The sequence below is a fragment of the Camelina sativa genome, chromosome 20, assembly GCF_030686135.1.
Source record: "Camelina sativa cultivar CO46 ecotype springtype chromosome 20, ASM3068613v1".
NCBI lineage: Eukaryota > Viridiplantae > Streptophyta > Magnoliopsida > Brassicales > Brassicaceae > Camelina > Camelina sativa.
Genome location: NC_141899.1, coordinates 277,800 through 300,808, shown reverse-complemented (window position 1 = coordinate 300,808; position 23,009 = coordinate 277,800). Strand labels below are relative to the sequence as shown.

At 36.4% G+C, this 23,009-nt stretch overlaps 6 protein-coding genes across 7 annotated transcripts; 2 read left to right on the top strand and 4 right to left on the bottom strand.

Moving 5' to 3' along the window:
• Window positions 1-295: 295 nt before the first annotated feature.
• On the bottom strand, window positions 296-1,682 carry LOC104768322 (pyridoxal 5'-phosphate synthase subunit PDX1.3). Its single transcript, XM_010492267.3, has one exon. It carries the CDS (start codon window positions 1,464-1,466, stop codon window positions 537-539), a length of 930 nt encoding a protein of 309 aa, XP_010490569.1. The 5' UTR covers window positions 1,467-1,682; the 3' UTR covers window positions 296-536.
• A 2,793-nt stretch (window positions 1,683-4,475) lies between these two features.
• On the bottom strand, window positions 4,476-5,908 carry LOC104768321 (uncharacterized). Its single transcript, XM_010492266.3, has one exon. It carries the CDS (start codon window positions 5,685-5,687, stop codon window positions 4,599-4,601), a length of 1,089 nt encoding a protein of 362 aa, XP_010490568.1. The 5' UTR covers window positions 5,688-5,908; the 3' UTR covers window positions 4,476-4,598.
• A 199-nt stretch (window positions 5,909-6,107) lies between these two features.
• LOC104768320 (vesicle transport protein GOT1) lies at window positions 6,108-8,720 on the bottom strand. Its single transcript, XM_010492263.3, has 8 exons — window positions 8,402-8,720; window positions 8,203-8,267; window positions 7,772-7,833; window positions 7,381-7,472; window positions 7,197-7,277; window positions 6,978-7,075; window positions 6,815-6,896; window positions 6,108-6,429 (listed from the first exon to the last, which is right to left on the bottom strand). Exons 3-8 carry the CDS (start codon window positions 7,800-7,802, stop codon window positions 6,391-6,393), a joined length of 423 nt encoding a protein of 140 aa, XP_010490565.1. The 5' UTR covers window positions 7,803-7,833; window positions 8,203-8,267; window positions 8,402-8,720; the 3' UTR covers window positions 6,108-6,390.
• Window positions 8,721-13,331: 4,611 nt separating this feature from the next.
• On the bottom strand, window positions 13,332-16,616 carry LOC104768319 (E3 ubiquitin-protein ligase APD2). The gene is made up of 10 exons (XM_010492262.3): window positions 16,077-16,616; window positions 15,878-15,984; window positions 15,675-15,800; window positions 15,486-15,579; window positions 14,904-14,978; window positions 14,734-14,816; window positions 14,419-14,565; window positions 14,201-14,273; window positions 13,794-14,097; window positions 13,332-13,642 (listed from the first exon to the last, which is right to left on the bottom strand). The coding sequence occupies exons 1-10, from the start codon at window positions 16,321-16,323 to the stop codon at window positions 13,567-13,569; spliced, it is 1,332 nt and encodes a 443-aa protein (XP_010490564.1). The 5' UTR covers window positions 16,324-16,616; the 3' UTR covers window positions 13,332-13,566.
• A 155-nt stretch (window positions 16,617-16,771) lies between these two features.
• Window positions 16,772-20,697, top strand: LOC104768318 (LIMR family protein At5g01460). The gene is made up of 14 exons (XM_010492260.3): window positions 16,772-17,337; window positions 17,438-17,523; window positions 17,856-17,971; window positions 18,069-18,179; window positions 18,365-18,463; window positions 18,571-18,693; window positions 18,978-19,040; window positions 19,127-19,191; window positions 19,293-19,402; window positions 19,505-19,619; window positions 19,713-19,778; window positions 19,885-19,995; window positions 20,084-20,150; window positions 20,257-20,697. Exons 1-14 carry the CDS (start codon window positions 16,988-16,990, stop codon window positions 20,302-20,304), a joined length of 1,530 nt encoding a protein of 509 aa, XP_010490562.2. The 5' UTR covers window positions 16,772-16,987; the 3' UTR covers window positions 20,305-20,697.
• A 273-nt stretch (window positions 20,698-20,970) lies between these two features.
• On the top strand, window positions 20,971-22,971 carry LOC104768316 (protein N-terminal and lysine N-methyltransferase EFM7). 2 transcript variants are annotated; one of them, XM_010492259.3, is made up of 7 exons: window positions 20,971-21,202; window positions 21,294-21,358; window positions 21,626-21,759; window positions 21,922-22,067; window positions 22,190-22,261; window positions 22,346-22,444; window positions 22,531-22,971. In XM_010492259.3, the coding sequence occupies exons 1-7, from the start codon at window positions 20,989-20,991 to the stop codon at window positions 22,689-22,691; spliced, it is 891 nt and encodes a 296-aa protein (XP_010490561.2). In that variant the 5' UTR covers window positions 20,971-20,988; the 3' UTR covers window positions 22,692-22,971. The 2 variants fall into 2 exon arrangements, with proteins under 2 accessions (XP_010490561.2, XP_010490560.1); XM_010492258.3 differs by having other exon boundaries at window positions 21,021-21,202; window positions 22,525-22,879.
• Window positions 22,972-23,009: the final 38 nt, after the last annotated feature.

Genomic DNA, 23,009 nt, shown 5'->3' with positions numbered 1-23,009 from the left:
GAAGACAACCTAAATCAGATTACTTCCTCTGATGATAGGCTTTATAGCTATGTCTCACACCACATATTGATATAAGAACTAAATGCTATGTGAATGACAGCAGTTCTTGGAGCTCGAATACAATACTGAAACAGTTGCAGAGCTCAGTACAATGACATTGTAATCTCATTACCAAATCAATTAAGTTCCATCCTTTTTTACCAACCTGATACTAATAAGCTGTCTGAAATCTAATACTACCATCCACACCTAATTAAAACAACAAGCTCAAAATATGGATGGAAGAATACAATCATTTTCAAAAATGAACTGATCAAGAGAGTGAGTAGTACATTATTATAACTGACAAACTTGTTCTTGCAAATGGATTACAATAACAAAACACTACCAAAGAAATAAGGGAACACACAAAGGATACAAACTACCAACAACAAATATCATCATCTTCTTCTTTTCAAAGAGATTACTGCAAAATGGTCTCAAACCATTTCGTCTGAAATTTTACCTTTTTTTTGTTTTTGTTTCATTCTCTCTAATCACTCGGAGCGATTAGCGAACCTCTCAACCTTCTCATCATTGAGATTGATGCCAACCATAGCTTCTCCAAGACCACAGCTGACCTCCACAAGCATCTCAGGGTCACTGTAATGAGTCACAGCCTGAACAATGGCACGTGCACGACGCGCTGGGTCACCACTCTTGAAGATACCAGAACCAACAAAGACACCATCACATCCAAGCTGCATCATGAGAGCAGCATCAGCCGGAGTAGCGACACCACCGGCGGCAAACTGAACAACGGGAAGACGACCAAGCTGTTTGGTCTGCATCACGAGATCGTAAGGAGCAGCTAATTTCTTAGCGAAGGTGAAAACCTCATCATCATCCATGTTCCTCAAAACCCTAATATCACCCATAACAGACCTAACATGCCTCACAGCTTCAATAATGTTACCAGTACCAGCCTCACCTTTGGTCCTAATCATAGCCGCACCTTCACGGATCCTCCTCAAAGCCTCGCCGAGATTCCTACAACCGCAAACGAAAGGGATCCGGAAATTATGTTTGTTGATGTGATGGTCTTCGTCGGCGAGAGTCAAAACCTCGCTCTCATCGATGTAATCGATTCCAATAGCTTCAAGGATCTGAGCTTCAACGAAATGACCAATCCTAGCTTTAGCCATGACCGGAATCGTAACGGCTTGTTTGATATCTTTAATCATCTGAGGATCGCTCATCCGAGCAACGCCTCCTTGAGCACGGATGTCGGCGGGAACACGCTCCAAAGCCATGACGGCGCAAGCACCAGCTTCCTCTGCGATACGAGCTTGCTCGGCGTTGACGACATCCATGATAACACCACCACGGAGCATCTGAGCAAGACCGACCTTGACGGAGAAAGGGGATTTCTTAGCCTCCGTTATAGCACCGTTACCGTACACCGCAACAACGCCGGTTCCTTCCATTATCGGAGGAGATTGAATTGAATTTATTTTTTTTGTGTGGAGAAGAAAATGGAAGAAGAAAGATTTGTGATTTGGTGGTGAGGCGATTTATGGCCGGTCCTCGTCTATCTTATTAGATCGGCTTTATAGTGAGAGTTTGTGGCGGTGTGTCCCTTAATTAAAAAATAAAAATAGATGTTTTTTTTTTCTTCTTTTATTTTTTAATTTATAATAATAAATATTGAATTTTTCATTGGGAACTGTGTAGATTAAGTTATACACACGATTTCGGACGGTGTAGATTAAAAACACACGATTTCGATTATCGGGTTAACCACACATGTTTAGTGGACTGCATTTTAAGCTTTTAGCTAGCGTGTATTCAATATAATATTTTAAGTGATTTGAGTTTTTGTGAGATTTTAAATGATTTTGATGATTTTAAAGAAGTTGATATGATTTATTGTAAAATTCTTTCAAATCTCACCTAAAACCATGAGATTTGGATTTTTATATTTTAAATAAGAGGGATTATTGGTTCTAATGGATTTGGAATTCAAACAAAAATCATATGTTATTCAATCATTGATTTTTAAAATACTTATCAAAATTATGTGTTATTGGTTCTATGATTTACATATATTTATTAAAATCCCTAGTTATTATTTAAGAGGAGTATTGAAACAATGATTTTGGAGGATTTGATGAGATTTAGGAAATTTGGAATTTTGATAGATTTTAGGGAAGTTGATATGATTTATGCTAAAATTTTTTCAAATCCCACATAAAACCATGAGATTTGGATTTCTGTATTTTTAACTAGACAAATCCTCTCAAATCTTCTAGAATCCTTAAAACTTATTAAAATTCAAATCCACAAACTGTTTTGAATAACAGTAGATTTTAAAGTAGATTTTTAAATCATCGGTTCAATAACAGTGGATTTCAGGAAACTTTTTAAAATTCATGATTGAATAACATAGGATTTGTAACTTTTAAACATCACTTAAAATGTCAAGTTGAATACACTTAGTTGACTGGTTCTCCCGCTACCTCCCGCAAACACTGCGTTTGCGGCTGGTAGCGGTTGCTAGCGATTGGAACCAATCATACAAAACGCTCCCAATCGCTCCTAATCGCTCCCAATCGCTCCAAACCACTGAATTCCAAAAGCTGCTTCCCGCAAGCGTTTGCGTTTGCGGGCGATTGCGGTTTGAATTTTTTTTTTTTTGTAAAAAACTTAAAAGAAATCAATGATAATGAATTTTTTTTTTGTTATATCTTCTATCTAACCAGTTTACTCATTAAAGATGGAAGAAAATGAAGTACGGATATGATTGCACAGATTATAAAATAAACAATTAGAAGAAAATAATATTCCAATTAACAATAATCCAGAAAACTTGATGTAAATTTAATGGCACATCGCACATAAGTTCAAAAAAATCTAAATAAATATAATATTTTCTCATATTTCATCAGAAATTTAAGAAAATAAGATTATTTGTGAAAAGTATTAAAACAAATCACCAGTGACTCTTCTCAACTTTCACTTGACCATTCCTACCTATGCAACTACTGACCCACGATCTAAGAGAAAAGAGAAAAGATCTACGATCTAAAGCATATGTATTTTGCTTTTAGATTTCAAAATCCACATTATGTTTTAAATGTATTTGAATGGATTTGAAAGTGTAAAATAGAAGGTTTCAAATTAAAAGATAAAACATGTTATTTCTAAATCCATGTATTTTGATTTTTAAAATTTACAATTCTATATGCATTTAAAAATCACATATCCAATAACAGCCCCTAAATAAATCTTCTCAAATCCTCCAGAATATCAAAAACTCATTAAAATCCAAATCTATAAATTGTTTTAAATAACAATAGATTTTAAAGTAAATTTTTAAATCATCAGTTCAATAATAGTGAATTTTAAAATAGATTTTTAAATCATCGGTTCAATAACAGTAGATTTTAATAGACTTTTTAAAATTCATAATTGAATAACATAGTATTTGTAAATTTAACATAAATCACTTGAAATGTCAAGTTGAATACAAATTGAGAGTCTTCTCAAACTTGATTTTTTTTTTATCAAAGTGTTACGTAAAATGCATGGTTAAAATCAGCGAAAATGCTGACCAATAGTAACAAAGTTTTATAAAAGTACAAGTAACAACCAAATAGAAACAAAGTAACAACCAAAAAGTAACAAAGTTTTTAAACGTTTTCCACAATGAATTTGTATGTAAAATTTTGGAAACAAAAAATATCTTCTGACACCAAGAAATGTAACTGGACCTCGTAGAATCCACGACTGTCGCTCTAGTCCGCATTAATTGTTTCCATAAAAGACAAAGATAAAAAGGAAAAAAAAGGTTTTGCAGAAACGAATTGCACGCTTTTAAAAATCATTGATTATGGAAAGCATCTTTTTTTTCTTCTTAAAAACATATTTTGATTTTTCTTTATCATAATCTATCCATAGCCAATCGTTTTGTAATGCGATTGCGATACACTTGATAGTTGATACTCGAAAAAGAAAGAAATTAAAATCCTTTTAGCAAGCAGTTTGTGATGATAAAAGTAAATAGGCGGCTGTGGTTGAAAAGGAAGGCCCGCCTCTCGTTTGCAATCAGTAGATTTTTCCACTCAAATCAGTCGACCCCGGCGGCCCAAAACCCTTCCAACTTGGTCGTCTTCTTGACTACTTTGACTGTTAGTGTAACATTCACGTATAAAAGTCCAAAATTTATTCAAGTAACTTAGCTGCTATTCATAGAATTAGTGATGATAAGTGGATGATCGATTATTTAGTCAAATAGGAAGTTCGATTCTCAAATAATTGTAGCTTTGTAATTAAGGATAACAATCTTTCATGGAGGTTTAAGACATGCTGCTACTAAAACCGGTTTGTTATAAACATCCTATAGTTTTATAAACACTAACAAAATGCTATATGTGCAATTCGTGTCTATAATTCGAAATCTTTGTGTGGAAACAAACCATATGGTAGATAACGAATGACCATAACGAAACAACCATATTTATTTTCCGTATAAAGAAATCGTTACAGCACTTTGGAAAAATAATAATAATAAACGAATTTGAGTAATATATATACAACACGAAAAAATCAAATTGGTCTTAAGAGCAGCAAGCAACGCACACAACCAAACCATTCTCATTACATATCAAACACTGAATCCTTGATCCATCACCGTTAATAATCCGGCGACTACCTCTGCATCCACCACACATCAAAAACCTAAACCCATCGCATCGACGGCAACGTTCATCTCCAGCCATTGGAACTCCCTCAAACAGAACCTTAAACTTACCTTGCTCGTGCAGACCCAATACTCTCTGAGCTCCTCCGATGCATCTTCCTTTAACGAACAGAACCGGAGGCAGAACCTCTGTTTCCTCCGCCGCTGAGACTCTTCGGAGCTCTTCCCTATACTCTCTATGCATCGACACATCTCTCTCGTAGTACTTAACCTTAAAACTATCCAGCAGAAATCGGATCATGTTGCAGTCGTCGAACGTTTTTCTGATTCCCCGGAGACTCGTCGTGTAGAAAACAACTGATTCCTCTCCTCCCGGAGGACACCGTTCCTCGAATTCCAACAAAGGATCGATAACGGCATCGCCGTCTTCTTCGACGCCGATCACCGGAGGAAGGGTATTTTCGTCTTTTTCGATTTCCTCTTCATCGGGAAAGAGGATATGGTTGTCTTCATCATCGACTCTGGAGAAATCGTCTATCTTCTTAAAGCACACTGATGCTAATTCAAACGCTTCTAACAGCTTCGGATCGAAAAGTGTGCTCGAATTCAAATCAGGTCTTCTAAATCCAGATCCAATAGCTTTATCAGATCCGTTAGAAACTTCCGATTTGCTCTCTTTCCCATCACACGGAACTCTCGGAATCTGGTTTACCGGAGGCCGTACGTTTTCCTTGTCGCCGACGACACTTCTCAAAGCTTCTTCTCTCTCGTTTTCCACAAGTTCCTCCTTTACGTTTGCGATTTGATCTCCAGGCTTCTGCTGAGGGGTTCTCCAGATAGAACCGGCGGCTGTTATCTGAGGAATGGGGTTAGATATTTTCGGAAGAAACTCAGAGATCCCATCTTCTGCAGCAGAAAGCACCTGAAGAATCCGATCCTGATTCAGATACTCGCCGGCTTTAAACGATTTCAGTTTCTTTGCAAACTTCATTCTCGATGACTTCATCTCCCTCCAGTGTTTTTTTTTTACTTCACCGGAGATCTGTACCAGTCAGATAACAAAATTCGAGAAAAGTTAGTTGGGGATAAAGAGGATAAATTAGGGTAAAAGAACAAAAAGGCAATGAGGATGATGATGATGATGATTCAATTTCAGCCCCAACGGCTAGTTACAAGATGGAAGCTTCTCTTTTTCTTTTCGGGGGAAAACAAATGAAATGAGAGTGTATGACCACTAAGCATGTGCCACGTCTGTAAACGATTTAACAACACATCGATTAACGCAACGGTACATAAAAACTCCGCATCTTCCAAATCTCATCATAAACCGAACCACATTAGAATTACACATTGAACCGGAACCGGAACCGCTAATCAATTTTATATGTATGCCAAAACCAAGCGACGACGTATTGCCAAAATCAGATTTGGCCAAACGGTTTGTCAAATTAAAAAAAAGGGAACCAAAAAACGTTTACAAACCCCATCAAGAGCATTAAAGTCACTGAGTTTTCTCTTAAGTACATAGACACACAGCTTCAAATTGTACGTTCTGCTCCATCCTAATTTCTTTCTCCTATGGTTTTTATAGTTTTCTACAGAAGTCAGACAACCACACCACCAACTTCTTCTTCCAAAAACTTTTAATCGCCTGTTCAGCTGCATCTAGCTGCTCAGTAGTGAATCGTCTCTCTACCCGGGCTAGGATACTAAACCGGCACACGCTTGCCACGGTACTTGTCAAAGAACTACACATTGCATAAACAAAAACCAGTCAATCGATCGCATTAGCCAACAACTGGCAGAATATGCAACAGAGTTAATAATAAAGTTAAGGCAAACTGACAAAACACTAGGCCTAGAAACTCAAGACTGACAAAACACTAGGCCTAGAAACTCAAGATCATCAGACACAATGAGAGAATGATCCATTGTAATTTGGATAGCCAAACTGGGAATCACATGAGTTCTGTTTCTGTATGTGGATCGGAGTAATACATCTATCTCACCAGGTTTTGAGCAGTTCACATGGATAAATTGTTATTGATAACATTGAGTAACGGCATGTGGTAGTGGAAGTCTACGAGTCTCATGCAAAGACAATTATTAGTGAATTTTGAATTGGAGACATACCGTTCTAATATATGGTTGCTGAATGATCCAACCGAGAACTGGTATCTTCTGAGCAAAAACTGCCAAGGTTGGCCAGAAGCCACTGAAATACAAAACGCTTTTAGTATCTGTTTACATTCCCACAAGCTGTATCAGTAAAGAAGAAGAAAAATAGCAAAAAGACCTGAAGAGTACGAAAAAGCCATAGGTCTCCAACATCATTCCCAGGATTGGCCACCCAATGACAACAAAAAAGAAACCGACGCCAAAAGAAATAGTTCCCTGAGTGGAGAATATGTAAAAGCCAAATGAACATGCGTATAAGGATAAATATGTAAAGATATATCTGAGACGGATCCAGAGATATTGACAAGATACAGAAAGATGGCAAAAGCAACTAGACCTTATAATTTTGACGTTTCATGAAAAACTGCATGGTAGACTTGAAGCCAATGGTTAGACTAACACCCGATATGAAAAGAATCTGAGAAAACATGAAAAGAAACAAGCTATCTCACTCTTAGTTTTGTACTTTGCAAGAATAGTGGGTCAAAGCATTAGAAAACAAAGATATATGAGGTACTTACGTTTCCCATGGCAAGTAATCCCTTATCAAAGACAAAGACTACTCCCAAAAACGAGAAAAATACTCCAAATCCTGTAAGCCCTAACCCGATTTCTGTTTCAAATCACATAAAGTATAACCAAGTTCAGTAGGAATAACTTTGCACCCTGATGATAAGATATACTGAAAACAATTGGATTCCCCAAACAAGAACAGGACATTCAGTGATCAACTCACTCATTCCCGTGATAAGGATAACTAAGTAACAGGTATCCCTTCCGATAGCACTAATGATTAAGTATAACTAAGTAACATGTACATCTTCCAATAGCACGAATAAGTAAGCGTAACTAAGTAACAGGTATCCCTTCCAATAGCACGACCTATTTACAGAAATCACAATGTAGACTTACTTTTTCGGTCATTCATTTCAAAGGACATCATGGTTCCCGGATTCAGCTGCTTCTACCTTTAGCTGTCATAAGCATAAAAACATGAATTAGTGTTAACATGACTTAGCCATACCTAAGGCCATGACTGATCGCATACATAACCCATAGAGATCTAAGACTCTGGCATCAGTTTTGGCGAAATATCAATATTAGGAAAGATTCTACGAATTTTACATCGACTAGAGAGGTACTAGTTACGGAATCAAACGTATAAACCCTAGGTTGTTCAATCGAAAACAAATAGACTGCCTACAGAGCGAGACGAGCGATTGATTCAACGATAATAGAATCTAATTAGACGAATTGCAGAAATTGAAAAGAGTCAAGTGAAAACGAGGATCATATCAAAAGATAATCAAACAGAAACCGCTACGGTGCCCAGGGTAACTTACAGATCTGGAATTAGGGGAGGAAGAAGGCGTAGAAAACCTAGCACGCAAATTCCTCGAAAGACGATCTAGAAAAATTATCAACCATGTCAGGCGAATTTTGTAATCGGAATTGATAGATCAGTGCAACGAACATTAGTAGTAGATCGTGATGATGAACAAAAAAAACAAAGATGGAGGGATAGAGAAGAGAGAAACGAACTTGCTCGCAGAAGAGACAAATGGCCGGAGGGAGGAGCAGAAAGCAGAAGGCGATGCGAGAGAGAGCACGGTGGTGGAAGAAGAGAGGCCGAAGGGGGTCGTGATTTGTTTACCCGGTGAGGCCAGAGAGTGTCCCAATCGGAAAGAAAGATATAGTGCGGTTGGGAACAATGTAAATTATGTGTCTTTACCATTCACCACTTGACACATGTCACTCTGTAGTAAACCGTGTAAAATAAAGCAAAATACGAATGTATACTTATATATCAAGTATTTGCAATCAGAGAATAATTGTTAATTGATTCAATGATCACTAGTGTGGAATTGTGAATCAAGTATTTTTTTTTGGATATTGTGCTATTTGTTTTCCATTTATCCGTCTCATTTGCAGGTTTTCACAAATATTTATTGCACCTCCTATGAACATCTACTCCATGGAAAGAGAGATTAGTGTGCCATTGACTCAGGTTTAAGTTTAATTGCCACTTTAATTTGTTTATAAGAGATACACAAACTTCATTTTGTAATTTCATTCTTTACTATGTTGCAGAATTTGAATCACATAAGCAAATTAATATATTCCGTCTTGAACAACTCAAGGCTCATACATCTCCAACCGAACATGTTTACAACAGATTTTCATGTGGTATATTGTTTTTAATTTTATTTTGTTTTACTTGACTTACTATTATTGGACAAGGTAATCTTTGGGCATGTAGGTTTGACGCATGCGTTCTTTAGCGTATATCTGAACGATGAAAGTGAGGATGTCAAGAATCATCTTATGGTGAAAATGTTTCTAAATCTTTTAGACGATGCAATAAGGGAAATCATATTTCAGATTAGTACATTTAACCTTGTGAGATATGCTTTTGAATCTTCTAGATTCACTATTGAAATTGTATTTATTTGTACGCAGGGAAAATCTGCTGGCCTTGGGACTTCATTATCACTTTGTGATACCAAAATACAGTTGAGAGTTATTGGCTACTATGAAAAACTTGGCCTATACATTTCAGAAAACTTTGAGAAGTTCATGTATTTTCTCCCATCAGTTAAACTTTTTGAGGTAAATTATGTTGTAGAAATTTCCATAAATTTTGTTTGAAGTTGTACCCCTTTTGCATGAAGTTGTTGAAAATCTAATTTTTTTATATTTCAGGTTATTAAAGAGAGCATGAGTAGAGAACTACAAAACAATGGTCTTTTGGGCCATTCTGAACGGCTTCTCATGCAAATCGTTTCACAAAGTAGCCACTCAAATAGAAACATGTTGGAAGTGCTGAAATCAATTTCTTTTGACGATCTTGCAAACTTCATTCCTGATTTGCGTACTCAGGTATTTGCATGTGACATTTTATTTTTCATTATCGAATAGCATTTCTTTGATTACTTTGATTGAGTGGCTTCTTGGCAGATATTCATCAAGGGTATATTTTTTGGTGATATTCTAAAAAGCGAATCGATGAGTATCTCTAACGGTTTTCATAGTCTGAAAATATCTCCACTCCCCGAGAATTTGAGAGAGAGAGAGAGAGGAAGATTAGTTCATCTTGCCAAACGTAGAGTTGATGTCAAGGTGGAGAATAGGTTTGTAACTAATTCTCTAGCAAAGGTACTAATTAGATACTTGGCTACTTTCCAATTGGTTCAAATAATTATTGTGTTTTATGCTTGTGAATACATTGTTTTGTAGGTCTACTTTCCAATTGGTCTTGGAAAAGTCAAAGAACTTAGGGAAATGGCAATGCTAAATCTCTTTGTCTCCATCATAAGTGAGAAGTTATCTTACAAGCTAAGGTAAATGTCAGAAAGGTATTCTTTTAGCATGTTTTAAGCTAATTTGTTACTTAGCTTTCAAATCAATTTTGCCTCCAGGACACAAGAGGAGCTTGGTTATTTTGTTCAATGCAAAACTCGTTTGCTACAGGGAGCCGCCGGTCTTGATATTTGCATTGTTTTCTCATCTTTCAATCCTAATCATCTGTCAAGGCGAATATATAAGTTTGTGAAACTCTTTGGGATGTGCTTGGTAAGTTTGTTTATATAATAAGTTCATGAATTTGTTTGTAAATTTGTCTACATCATTTCATTTACTTCTATATTTACAAGAAGGTTTGTGTGACGAGACTTTTCAAGATTACAAAATTGGTGTAATTTCGATGTTGCCAAATGATAGTGGGAAGTCCATATGAAAACAGATTGTTCAAGGCGTTTGGGTACCCGTTCGGATTGGGGTCGGATATTTTGGATTTTCGGATTTTCGGGTATTTCGGTGAAGGGGTCCTAGAGCAATTCGAGTATTTCTAGTATTTTGGTTAAGTTCGGATAAACACCCATTGGGTTCGGGTATCCGATTACCCAAAATATATTTTAGATTTGAGTTTGGTTTTGAATATTTACATCTTAAACTTAACAAAATACTTGAATTCAATTCGAGTTCCAAATAAATCTGAATTCAAATCTCTCCGACTCCGATATTAAAGTGAAGAAAAACTATGGCAAACACATTTTTGTTGTTGAAAATGACCTCTTTTGTTTTGTATTTTTTATTTTATATATTTTTTAATATATAAAAATAATATTTTGGTATCCAGAATTTATGAGTGTAAAATAAAAAAATGCAATAAAAAATATAATAAGTAAAATCTCTCATATCTAAAATTCCAAAAAAAAGTTGCACTTAGTAATATATAAATACTTGAGATTTTAGTATTAATCAAAAATATTAAAGTGGCAAAATGGTTACAATGCACTCACTAAATGCTTTAGGTGTTGGGTTTAAGTCTCACTAGTGATTATGTTGCACTGGTTTAAGAGTAATATTTATACTAGGAGATACCCGTGCTTTAAGCACGGATCAACACTTTTTAAAAAACTATAATATAATAATAAAAGTTATTGTTATTATTTTAAAAAAGTTATTTTGTTTGAAATAATATTTATTTTTAATTGTTCTGTAAATCTATTAATCTATTTGAATAGTAAGTATTTTGGAATATTATAGTATCTTATTTTTGACGTATAGTATTACAGTTTTATATTGTTTGTTTGTTGTATTTGCTTCATTATTTTATGAAATATAAAGTAGTAACTTTAATATTATAATTGTGGGAAAATAAAAATTATTAATTTATCATCTATATAAATTTAGTTTTACCAACCCGCCAATGTGGAAATTAAAACATACATTTTTCATAGATTGATTAATATATTTCGTTTTTAAAAATTCAAATCACAACATATGCAGAAAAAAATTTGCACTTTATTAATCATAAGTATTATATGAAAATTCCAAATAATTTGTAAATAAAATAAAATAAAGATGATAGGAGAATCATAATTTGAAATCTTAACAAAATTTTTGAAATTTAGTTATTAAAAATAATTATATTGTATATTTGGATATAAAATCTTAGTTTTTAAAATTCTGATTGGTTTATATATTTTTTTAAAAAAATATTTAGTAATTTCGTTCATAATTTATTAGAGTAATAAAATATATTTTTTCTAGATTCTTTTATATTTGATCTGTGAGTGTTTTTTGTTTTTTTAGTTAATTATATTTATTTAAATTAATTAATTAAGCTTAATTAAAATTTTTTAATGGCAATTTAATGTAATATTTTACACATTTTAAGGTTAGTTTCATATTTGTACTTCCCAATTAATATAGTAGGATATATATCCGGATTCGGATATCTGTTCGGATATCGGATAATACCCGATCGAGTTCGGGTATCCGATTTTAATAAATACTAAACCTATTCGGTATTTTAAAACTTCGGATCAGGTTTGAGTATTTCATTGAACAAATTGTTTAGAGTTAAGTTCCATAGATTAACAATTAAAAAAGGGATCTGTATATGGGAAGAGATTGTTCCATAAAGGTAGTGAATTCATCAAACATCAAACTGATTTGCATATTTCTTGTCGATTTGTAGTCTAGAGTTTACAAAAAAAACAAAGATGGGATAGAGAAACTAAAAAGAGTTTTTAAGTGACAACATTGGGAGAAATTAAAGAGCCTTCTTAGGTGGTGGTGGCTTTGCGATTCTTCACGATCATCTTCTTGTGAAAAGCTTTGTGCTTGTGGAGGAATCGCATCTTGGAACTTGATTGAAGCTGCTTAGCTAAGCTGATTCAGGTGAAAAAAAAAAAAAAAAAAAACTAACACGTATGAACAACAACAACAACAACAACAACAATTGATCCCATATATAAGCTAAAACAGACCTATTACTATTTACTCGATAAAAAAAAAAATGAATTGGTGATACCTTGAAGATGATTTAGAAAGGTCAGACGATATATATTCCTCCTGCTATATTTATATAAAAAACTCGTAAGAATCAATCAATAAACCAAGACACGGAATCTTCAGTTGCAAAAGGTATGCAGAGATGACAAATAGAAAATGATAACCTTCTTAACAACACTGCGACAAAAACAGGGAGTAGGATCAATTCTTATCTCTTTTCTAAATTGAAAACAGGTACGAAATGGTGGAGGTGGTTTAGCAAAGGGGCTGTACGTGGGATTGTGAAATAATCTCCCCATTATTGCGATGTGCCCTCCTCCTTCCTCAGGAAACCCTAGCTGTTTATATTATGATGATAAATATCGGAAAACAAATATTTTTACATTATTTATACTGTGTTTTTAGGAAATATATAGATAATCCGATATATAAAAATGGAAATGTTTTTCATTTTTTTTTGTTAAGAAAATTAGTATATATATTTTTGAAAGGACTGATTACCTATCAAAATTTTGGAGTAATTAATTTTCTCATATGAGAAAGAGAGCATCATGAGTGTTTGTTTTTTTCTTTCTTTGGGTCAAAATTCGCATCTATATATACTGTATGTTGTTTGTTACCCATTCGGTCCATCATCATCATTAACTATAAACAAGAAATGACGCTGAAGTTATGGAATCGGAAAAAATATAATTTCGGATGAACCGGGTTCGATGATATATGGTTACAAGTACAACCAAGCCGAGAAAAACTCCGGAATCCATACATACATACATCATACACAGAAACAAGCACTCTTATGGCTTTTCTCCATCCCACACTTGTCTTTACATCTATACAACAGATACGGTAATGCGAGGAAACCAACAACAGCAAGCAACTTGGTGTGTTATTCATTCTCTTTGTTAGACATTGAAGATCTTCTTTACCTTCCTGATCTTCCTACGACATACAGGGCAAAAACCTGATGTTTCAGCTATCCTGCGTATTTGTACATCCAATTTGTTAAAAGTCATCACTAATGTTAACCCAGTCCGATTTCAAAGCCAAACAAAAGATCATATCCTAATATTGTTTAAACGAAGTCATGTTTTATCCAAAAAAAAAATGGAAGGAATGAGTTATTTATTACCGTGTCCCGCACTGGAAGCAAGCAACGCAGTGACCACAAGAGAGGAAGAAACAGTCTCTAGGCGCATCATAGCAAATCGCACAGAGATATCTTGTACTACTGTGGCCTTCACCATGTGCGCCTTCCAGTTCCTCTGTACTTGTCAAGATAGAACTGTAGGACGAGCACCAGCTCGAGTTATCGTCGTCTTTGCCCGGAACTAGAGGAGCTACATCATCATTTTCATCAACAGCTTCGTCTTCGGAGTCTGGTTGTCGTTTATTGAAAAGACTCGAGACAATTAACAAGAGTGCTGTCACTACACCTGTAATTAAAAAAAATCCCCAGGAGAAAAGCAAAATTTATAAAGAAGTCTTAATGAAAACATCGGTTGCTATGACTCAAAAGTTTAACAAAAAGAGCATTACCCATGCAAACCATGTATGCAATCCACCTTGGTTCATATGAGAGTTTTGCGCAGAACTCATTCTTAGAATTGTTCTGAACAACAAGAAGAGAGTTGAATTCAGACTGGTTCGTAAGATTTCTACTGGAATATACATAACAATGTGAACTATTTTGTATTGCTCTATGAACTCGTTCGTAAGGAAGAGTGAAATAGAAAGACAAGAATTGGGCCACATACCAGCTTTGGACCTGGTGATGTTAGTACCGCAGCATTAGTTCCAAATAATGGAACACCTAAAGTGCACTTGTCGTTAGGGAAAGAGCAATTGTAATAAGCATTTGTAGTATCATACAATATCCCCTCGACTTGAATGTCAATCGTCGCCTGAATATAGACATTGTGTGAGAATATTATGACAAAAACAGAGCTACTCCGGATTAAAAAGTGGCAAAATACTGCAGTAAAACTAACAATTGAGGCTCTTGTTTCAAAAATTTATCCTAAAAATTTAACATTTAACATGTATCATCATAAGATGCTTCAGCTTTTTACCTTCACTTCATTCAGGTATACGTTGCCTACTGCAACGTAATAGCTCGACGACTTAGTTATGTCCTGGTCAATGTAACCACTATCTGTCAAAAATAAAATAGGTAGAGTGTGAGTAAGCTCATGAATATTACGAATTAAAACCTATCATGTTAAAAGTCTTGATTGCTTACCAGAGATTATATGCCATGACAATGTGGTGTCTGGACGTGTAGGGTCTTGTACCCACTCAGAGAGCCCATCCACACCTTCGATTATGAATGCATAAAAAGCTGAATTACTAAACAACTACTTCTTATTGACAGCCATTAAAGACCAGAATACAACACGAAATCTCAATATCAATTCAGGGGAAGGAACAAACACTACAGTAGCCAATGCACCAATGCACAAACTACAGTAGCCAATGCAATAAGAATGATTTCAAAGTAGAAGCCTAACTGGAGGTAGACAAATCATTAATAGATGGCAAAAACAGCCATTATGTCGTATTTTAAATTTGTTTGATGCAGGAAATTCTTCTGCTACATCTTCTACATCATATTATCATTAAAGAGAGAATAAAGCAACCAACGTGACCATTCCCGTGGTAATTGTCTTGTACTCTTAATGGATCCCAAAACATCACCAAACTCAAGATTTCGCCAATAAACTATTGTGACGCTAACTTAAAGTAACCAACAAAAAGAATATAAGAGCATCCATCTAACTTACTGAGGTAACTACCAGTAAAAAAGGAATCGTATCTAGCATACCTTGGGCTATGACAAGGTAGAGGGAAGAACCCACAGATTCAACATTGTATGAAACTTTTAAGCGTGACCCCTTGTTCAAATACTGTATCCAATACTGAAAAGAGTAGCAAAACAAAAAGGTATCAGTACCCGTTGCATAGCCATTTCAAGATAGCAGAGGTAAAGAGCAGAGAGAGAGCTGAATATGACCTTGTAAGAATCATTTGGCACGGCTAGATAGTGAAGTTCAGACCATTTAGCCGGAACATCAAGCTGTGGGGCTTGGTTCAATCCATACAGCACCAAACCTGATCCCTTATTCCCTAATTCTTCCACCTTGAGAAAGAAACACGATATCAGGAAAGTTCGACGACAATGGTAGGATCCTAATGCATGAGAGCAGAGAAACATACAATAACATTTTGGACGAACACTGAAGTTGGCTTGATAAGGAACGAAGCGTTTGGTCCCAACCATACGGTCGTGGTGCCGTAAAGCCCCAGAATCAAAGTCATCGACACTGAATTCAAATTCAATGACAAACACAACTATAATAAAACAAAACATTCACCAAAACATAAACGAAACACAGATTGAAAACTCGAATCTCACCGAAGATACAGAAGGTAGCAACGACGACAACGCAAGACCAAGGGTCTTCAGAAGAAGTCGAACCATCCCTGACGTTCTCAGATGCAACAATGCTCCCATGGCGGTAATCGTACTCGGAACGATTCCATGGTGGTCGATCACGATGATCAAAACCATTATCTTGAGCGTGTTCAAAGCGATGATACCCGGTCTCTTCGCGGGTCACAGGAGGAGAAGAAGACGAAGCGAGAGAATCAGGAAGAGACATGTCGCGAAATCGAATCGAATCGAATCGAGGAATGAAGAAATCGAAAAGAAGAAGGTAAAACCCTAAACGACGCAGGGTTGGGGTTAATGTTGAGGAACGAACGATGATGACAGAGATTTGAACGACGGGTCGGCTTCTTCTCTTTCTTCATCGTCACGCTCTTTGAACGGTGGATTCACCCACACAACTTTTTTTGGAGAGAGAGAGACGACTTTGGACAAAGTAAAACATTTCCTCTAATTTTTATTTTTAATTATTTTTTCATCTAAAATAAAATCATAATCAGTAAAAGTACTTCCTAAATTGCTAATTAAATCTCTTTTGGTTTGGAGTCTGGTCTCCTGGTCTCCTCTTAGGAAACTACCGTAACACCCCTTACTCATCTGTCATAAGCGAAGGTAATTTCGTAAATATGACATATAAGTGAGGGGCTTATACGTAAATTATCAGACTCGAGTTCACATATCCGGGACGCAGTCTTCGTTTGTCTTTTCCAACCTGGTTTTTCGACAAAAAAAAAAAAAAATCCCCAAATTCAATTTCAAAATTACGAAGCCACAAAAGAAACCCTAATTTTGTTTGAATCGAGTTGCTGCTTCTCTCAAATCTCATCAATCTAGGGCCCTGGTTGGGGTTAAGGACACTCTCGTAACATTGGGACGCGATGGGAGATTTCAATCTCGCTCTCTTGATAGTAGCGATCGTGGTTTGCGTCATTGTTTTCATCTCCAGCATCTACCTCCTCGTTAACTACCAGCATCCAGATGATGCGAACCAGGCTTATTTCCCCAAATTCGTTGTTGTTTTTGGTTTATCCATTGCTATGATCTCTATTCTCATGTTGCCCGCCGATGTGGCTAACCGGCATGCTTGTCGCCATTCGATTTATAACGGCGCCTGCAATCTCACTTTGCCTATGAAGGATCTTTGGCTTGCCGTTTACATTATCGACGCTGTGCTTGTCTTCTTTATTATCCCTTTCGCTATGTTTTTCTATGAAGGCGACCAGGACAAGTTTGTTTCTTTCTCCACGACTTTTTTATATTTTGTGAGTTTGTTAAGTTTGATTATCGAGAGTTGCTGATGTTTTTTTTTGTTTTTGTTTTTACTGTAGGAGTCTTGGAAAGAGGATAAAAAGTGCTTTGATTTGGGTGGTTACTACTGCTGTTGTTTGTGCTTTGGTGCTTGGGATATTATACGGTTAGTTGTTACTGTGCTTTGATGTCTCTTTGTAGATTTGAGCTTTGTATTCTCCCTGGTTTGATGAAAGTTCTGAGAGCATGTTGGAGTGGGGTGATTGACCATTAGTGGGATTGTGAAAAGGGTGATTATCTGATGTTCTTCTTTAGTGATGTGAGATCGTTGGCTACAATATTTCTGTTTTATTTAGATGTAGTCAACAAATTCATCCTACCTACAAAAATAAGGGATCCTCTTATTTGTTTAATCTTCTTATGAGGCTATAACTTTGCTTTTGGATTCATGGTCTTTAAGTTTCTGTTTATAATGTGCTTCTACAATGTATTATTTAGGAGTCATTGGGAAGGTGGACTTCTCTGTCAGGCACTTGTCTTCTGCCACGACGACTTTCCCTACTTCATGGCAGTTTTCAAATAATCAACCTTGCATTGGTAACACTGCTCGTCAGGTAATTCTTGAATTTTTATTTTATTCTTGGTATTAATTTATCTTTCATTAGTCTGTATAACTTATTGTTCGTACTCCTTTGTTGAATTGATTGCCAGTGCTCTGCATATACAGCTAATGCTGCATCTGAGAAGACATGGACCATGCGTACTACGTTTCCAGAATATGTTGTTGCTCTAGCTACAATTGTTGGGTCAGTGCTCTTCACGGTATGTACATTCCTCTGTTAGGTGTTTGTGTTAAAAGTTGCACCTCATTGTCTTGGAAGGCATGTTATCTTTCTTATATTAAGGAGGCTTGGTTGTGTTCTCTTGTAGTTAAAATACTTTTGGTGGCTGTCATTTTTTGTTTCCTGTAATGATTCTGAGAACCTCTTTTATCTCAAATGTTTTAGATATTTGGTGGTGTTGGTATTGCTTGTCTGCCCTTGGGACTTATCACTGCATTCATAAGACGACCAAAGGCTGTTATCACTCGGTCACAGTATATAAAGGTTCATTGTGCTGGTTATTGTTGTCTTCATGCGAGGCTTTTCTAAAGAATGTATTCGGGTCTTTGGCAGTCCTTTTTGGCCTGACAAGTCATCTAAATGTTTTTCAGGAAGCAACTGAGCTAGGTAAAAAGGCAAGAGAACTAAAGAAAGCAGCTGATGCACTTCACCAGGAAGAACGGAGTGGTGCTAAGGGAAGGAAGTGGAGGAAAAATGTGAAAGCAGTTGAAAAGGTACACCATCATATCTAAAGCTTTAAGGTCTTATTTCAAATCTGTTCCATATCCACAAACTTGACCGATGCCTCTGTTGATATTGGTTACTGATGTGTAGAGAGGCTTTTTGGCCGTAGGTGCAGTTATTTAGGTGATCATTCCTAGTAAAAAAGCTAGCTAGATAATAGAAACCAGTTCTGCTATAGGCCCACTACTACTGGCAGCTTTATGCATACCTGATTGTGGATTTGAATTCTTAACTGCTCTTAATTGGATTTCATTGGTTTTCATGTACCCTGCAGGAGTTGCTCCAATTGGAAGAAGATGTGAACCTATTAGAAGAGGTGTATCCGCAAGGAGAGAAGGTAAAGATGACTATATGTATCTCAGTAGTTATCCTATCGAAAGAATTCTGTAATCCAACTTGTCCCTTACCTTGTTCATTTTCCAGGCAGAAACTGCTTGGGCCTTCACTGTCCTGGGATACTTGGCCAAGTTTATTCTTGGAATATTAGGGTTTGTATTTTACATAATCTTCTAGTACTTTCACGCTTTCACTCTATAAGCCCTCGGTTAAGCTCTTATTAGATAAATCTTTTTCTTTTTGCTTGTTGAAGATTAATCGTTTCTGTGGCTTGGATTGCACACATCATCATATATCTACTTGTTGACCCTCCACTCTCTCCTTTTCTTAATGAAGTTTTCATCAAACTGGATGACGTCTGGGGTAACTTCATTTTCTGTTCTTGTTATGCTTACTCAATACCATGTTTCTTTTGTGTCTGACCTGGCTCTATGTTGATACGTATGACATTTTCTTCTTCATTAGGTCTTCTGGGCACAGCTGCTTTTGCTTTCTTCTGTTTCTACCTCCTACTTGCTGTTATTGCTGGGGCAATGATGCTTGGTTTGAAGCTGGTTTTCATTACCATTCATCCAATGAAGTAATTTATCTTGTGGTTTTGAAATGCTGTTGCTATTTCCGAGATCTTTCTGTTTTCTTTTGGTTTCTCAGAAGCCTAATTTACTTGCTGCAGATGGGGAGCCACTCTTATGAACTCTTTCCTCTTCAATGTGGGTCTCATTCTCCTCTGTTCTATCAGGTAGACTTCTTAGTTCTCATATTTCCCGTCAGCTGAAAGCATCAAAAGTATAGACATAGTAACCTTAATTCTTACAATTGGCTATTGTGGCTCACTGAAACTCCAGTGTGATCCAATTCTGCGCCACTGCATTTGGATATTATGCTCAAGCCACCGCCGCACAGGAGATATTTGGCCACACTTTGCAGTCTCTTCGTGGTATTAAGTACCTCTACAAGTAAGTAATATTGGACTTCTGCAGATATAGGTCTCAATGTGTACATAACACTAATGATAATCATCCCTCTCTTATTGGTATCTTTCAGGTACAATGTGTTCCAGATCGGGTTTGTTGTCCTCGCTGGACTGACCTTTTTATATTACATTGCCTTTGTAAGTCTCATATATCCTCTCGGTGTTCTGTTCTTTGCATTATATAGTTTTGTGACAAAAGTCATAAATCGTTATACTCATGTTCTTGGTGGGTATTGTTTGGCAGGGATGGAGAAGAAAAAAGCCGAGCGGTAGATTCCAGCTCTCTACCTAATGTAAATCTCTTCTATTTATTTTATCCTCTGTGTTTCCTCGTCTTTGGGATTCGATTGCGTGCTGCTGAGGATTGCTCTGTCCACAATTATACCGAGATTGGTCTCATGATCTTTGCAAGTGGTCTTATATTATAAGAACAAGCACCTGCCCAAAAAGCTTCTCTTCTTCTACTTCTCTTTTCTGCTGAGGTTTGGTTTCATTTCACTTGAATGTAATATTGTTCTTCTTTCTTTTTTCTCTTGTATCTATTGTTTTAATTTTGTTTGATTAATTACGAGAAAGATCTCTGTGTCGCCTGTCTTCTCATGGTCTTTTGTACTACTTCCAATACTCTCTCGTAACCGTTACTTGGTTAAGAGTTTAGATTATCAGAACAGATTCGGGTTTTGGAGTTTTCTGAGGTAGATGACAAGAGACTTCATGCCACATTTTTATTATAGTTGGGAAACCATAATTTCTCCTTTATGGACCTATCTCAATGGTTTTGACTAGGGTTTGGACTTGGGAGAAGTCTTTTCAAATTGAAACCTAGAACAGACAAGTTTAATTCGGTTCAAAAGTTTAGTTCCGGTTGAAAAAAAACAATAATTGAGAGCTAAAAAAAGATAACATACGAATTTAGACATCCATGGCAAATGTGGAGATGGGCCTGAAATTTGTACTATTTTAGTTGCCCTAATTAATGGCTTTTAAGGTTAAATTGGACTTTATTTTGCACGGAATTAGGAAATTTCCGGACACTCTAGGGTGCCCAGAGGGTCTCAGAGATGGGAACACGTCTATAAGCCGTTCGATCAAACGAGTCTCCCCGCTACCTAAAAAAAACTCAACGAGTGACATGGACATAGCCCTCTTCTCGCCGGCGTCCCTCTTCGCCGCCGACGGTGACTCCTCCGGTCAGTGATGCCTCCCCTCTTTCCTATTTCTGCTAGGATCGAATAGAGAGTATCATATATATTAGCGAAGTAAACTGTATTTTTTTCTCAGATGGAGAGACGACGACGGAGACGAGCCAGAGCTTCGTTGAGAGGAATCACCAGTTTCCTGGATTTGTAATTTTTTTTTCAATCCCAGATTTTACTCTGCTACCGATTCCTTGTTTTACTTTTATCTTCTCCGTTGAAGAGTGAAGAAACTTGAACTTCTGATTTCAGGGATTTTGAGTTAATATAGTGGTTAAGTTGATTTTTCTGACTAAGGTTTAAGTTTAGTGTCAGTTTTAGGCTTTTAGCCAAGTCTCTAGTTAGTTAAACTACTAGAGAGTACAGTTCTGTGTTGGTGATTGTGATTATATGTTTGTTATTTGAATCTTTGAGTAGGAATTGCAAATCCGGGAATTTGGTTTCCACCAGCTGAATGCAAACTTGCTGTGGCCAGGTACATTTGCCTTTGCTGATTGGTTACTTCAGCATCGACACTTGATCCAAAAGCGACGCTGTCTCGAGATTGGAAGGTACTTCCTTTGTCTTCTTTGTTTTGTTTGTGTGTGTATCGTTGTTCTTGACATCCCAACTATGATTGATTTGTGTCTTAGTAGTTACAAACTGCTTTTATATGCCAGTGTCGTCAGAGTCCACTGATCAGGCTTTTTTGTACTTATAAATCAATTTGGCAGTGGCACAGGGGCTCTAGCTATTTTTCTTAAGAAAGAGTTCAATCTCGACATAACCACTTCGGATTACAATGACCAAGAGATTGAGGATAATATTGTTCATAACTGTATTGCAAACGAGATTATCCCTTCCCTGCCTCATATCAAGCGTGAGTTTCCCTGCTTATCACTCTCTCAATGAACCACATTCTTATCTTATCTCTAGTAGAATGGCTAAGTATTGACTTGATAATTTCTGCTCATGTTTTTACATTCTTGTCTATTATGACAGATACATGGGGCGATGAATTTCCAATCTCGGAACCAGATTGGGATTTGATCATAGCCAGTGATATACTTCTATGTATGTAAATACCACTTTTCCCATTCTTTTGTATTGGAAAACTATCTATACATATACATTTTTTACATTTGTTTTTTTTCGCAGATGTGAAACAGTACCCAAACTTGATCAAGTCTCTCACTTTTCTTCTCAAAACCTACAAACCTACCAATGACGTTAGTCCAACAGAATGCAAGCTAAATGGTCAGTAGTCCTTTCTTTTGGTCATCACCACTCACACACAATAAAAGGAAAAGTCTTAACATTACTCTTTTTACCTGTAGGAGCAGACACAGAACTGCCTCGTCCGGTGTTCTTAATGAGCTGGAGACGAAGAATTGGGAAGGACGATGAGTCTCTATTCTTTACTGGTTGCGAAGAAGCTGGCCTGGAGGTGAAGCATCTCGGAAACCGAGTTTATTGCATCAAGCTTAGACAAGGCAGCCTCTGAAGACTAGGTTGACAAACTCATGAATCTTCCACATATGGTTCATCTCTGAAACTACCGTTCTGTTTGTTTCTCTGGCAGCTTATTTGGATAGGCTATTTGTGTCAAAGTTAAGGTGAAATGAGATACCGTCGATTCTTAACTAATGTTTCCCCTTAATCAATTGAATTGAATGGGTGGACGGACAAAAACTGTATCTCATTTTGTAGTATAATAGAACAATAGGTGGGAAAATTAGTTAAGGAATGAACATAGAATCAATATTAGCCTTTTCTTTCAAAAATGGAACATAGAATCATATTAGAACTTGAGAGAAACACA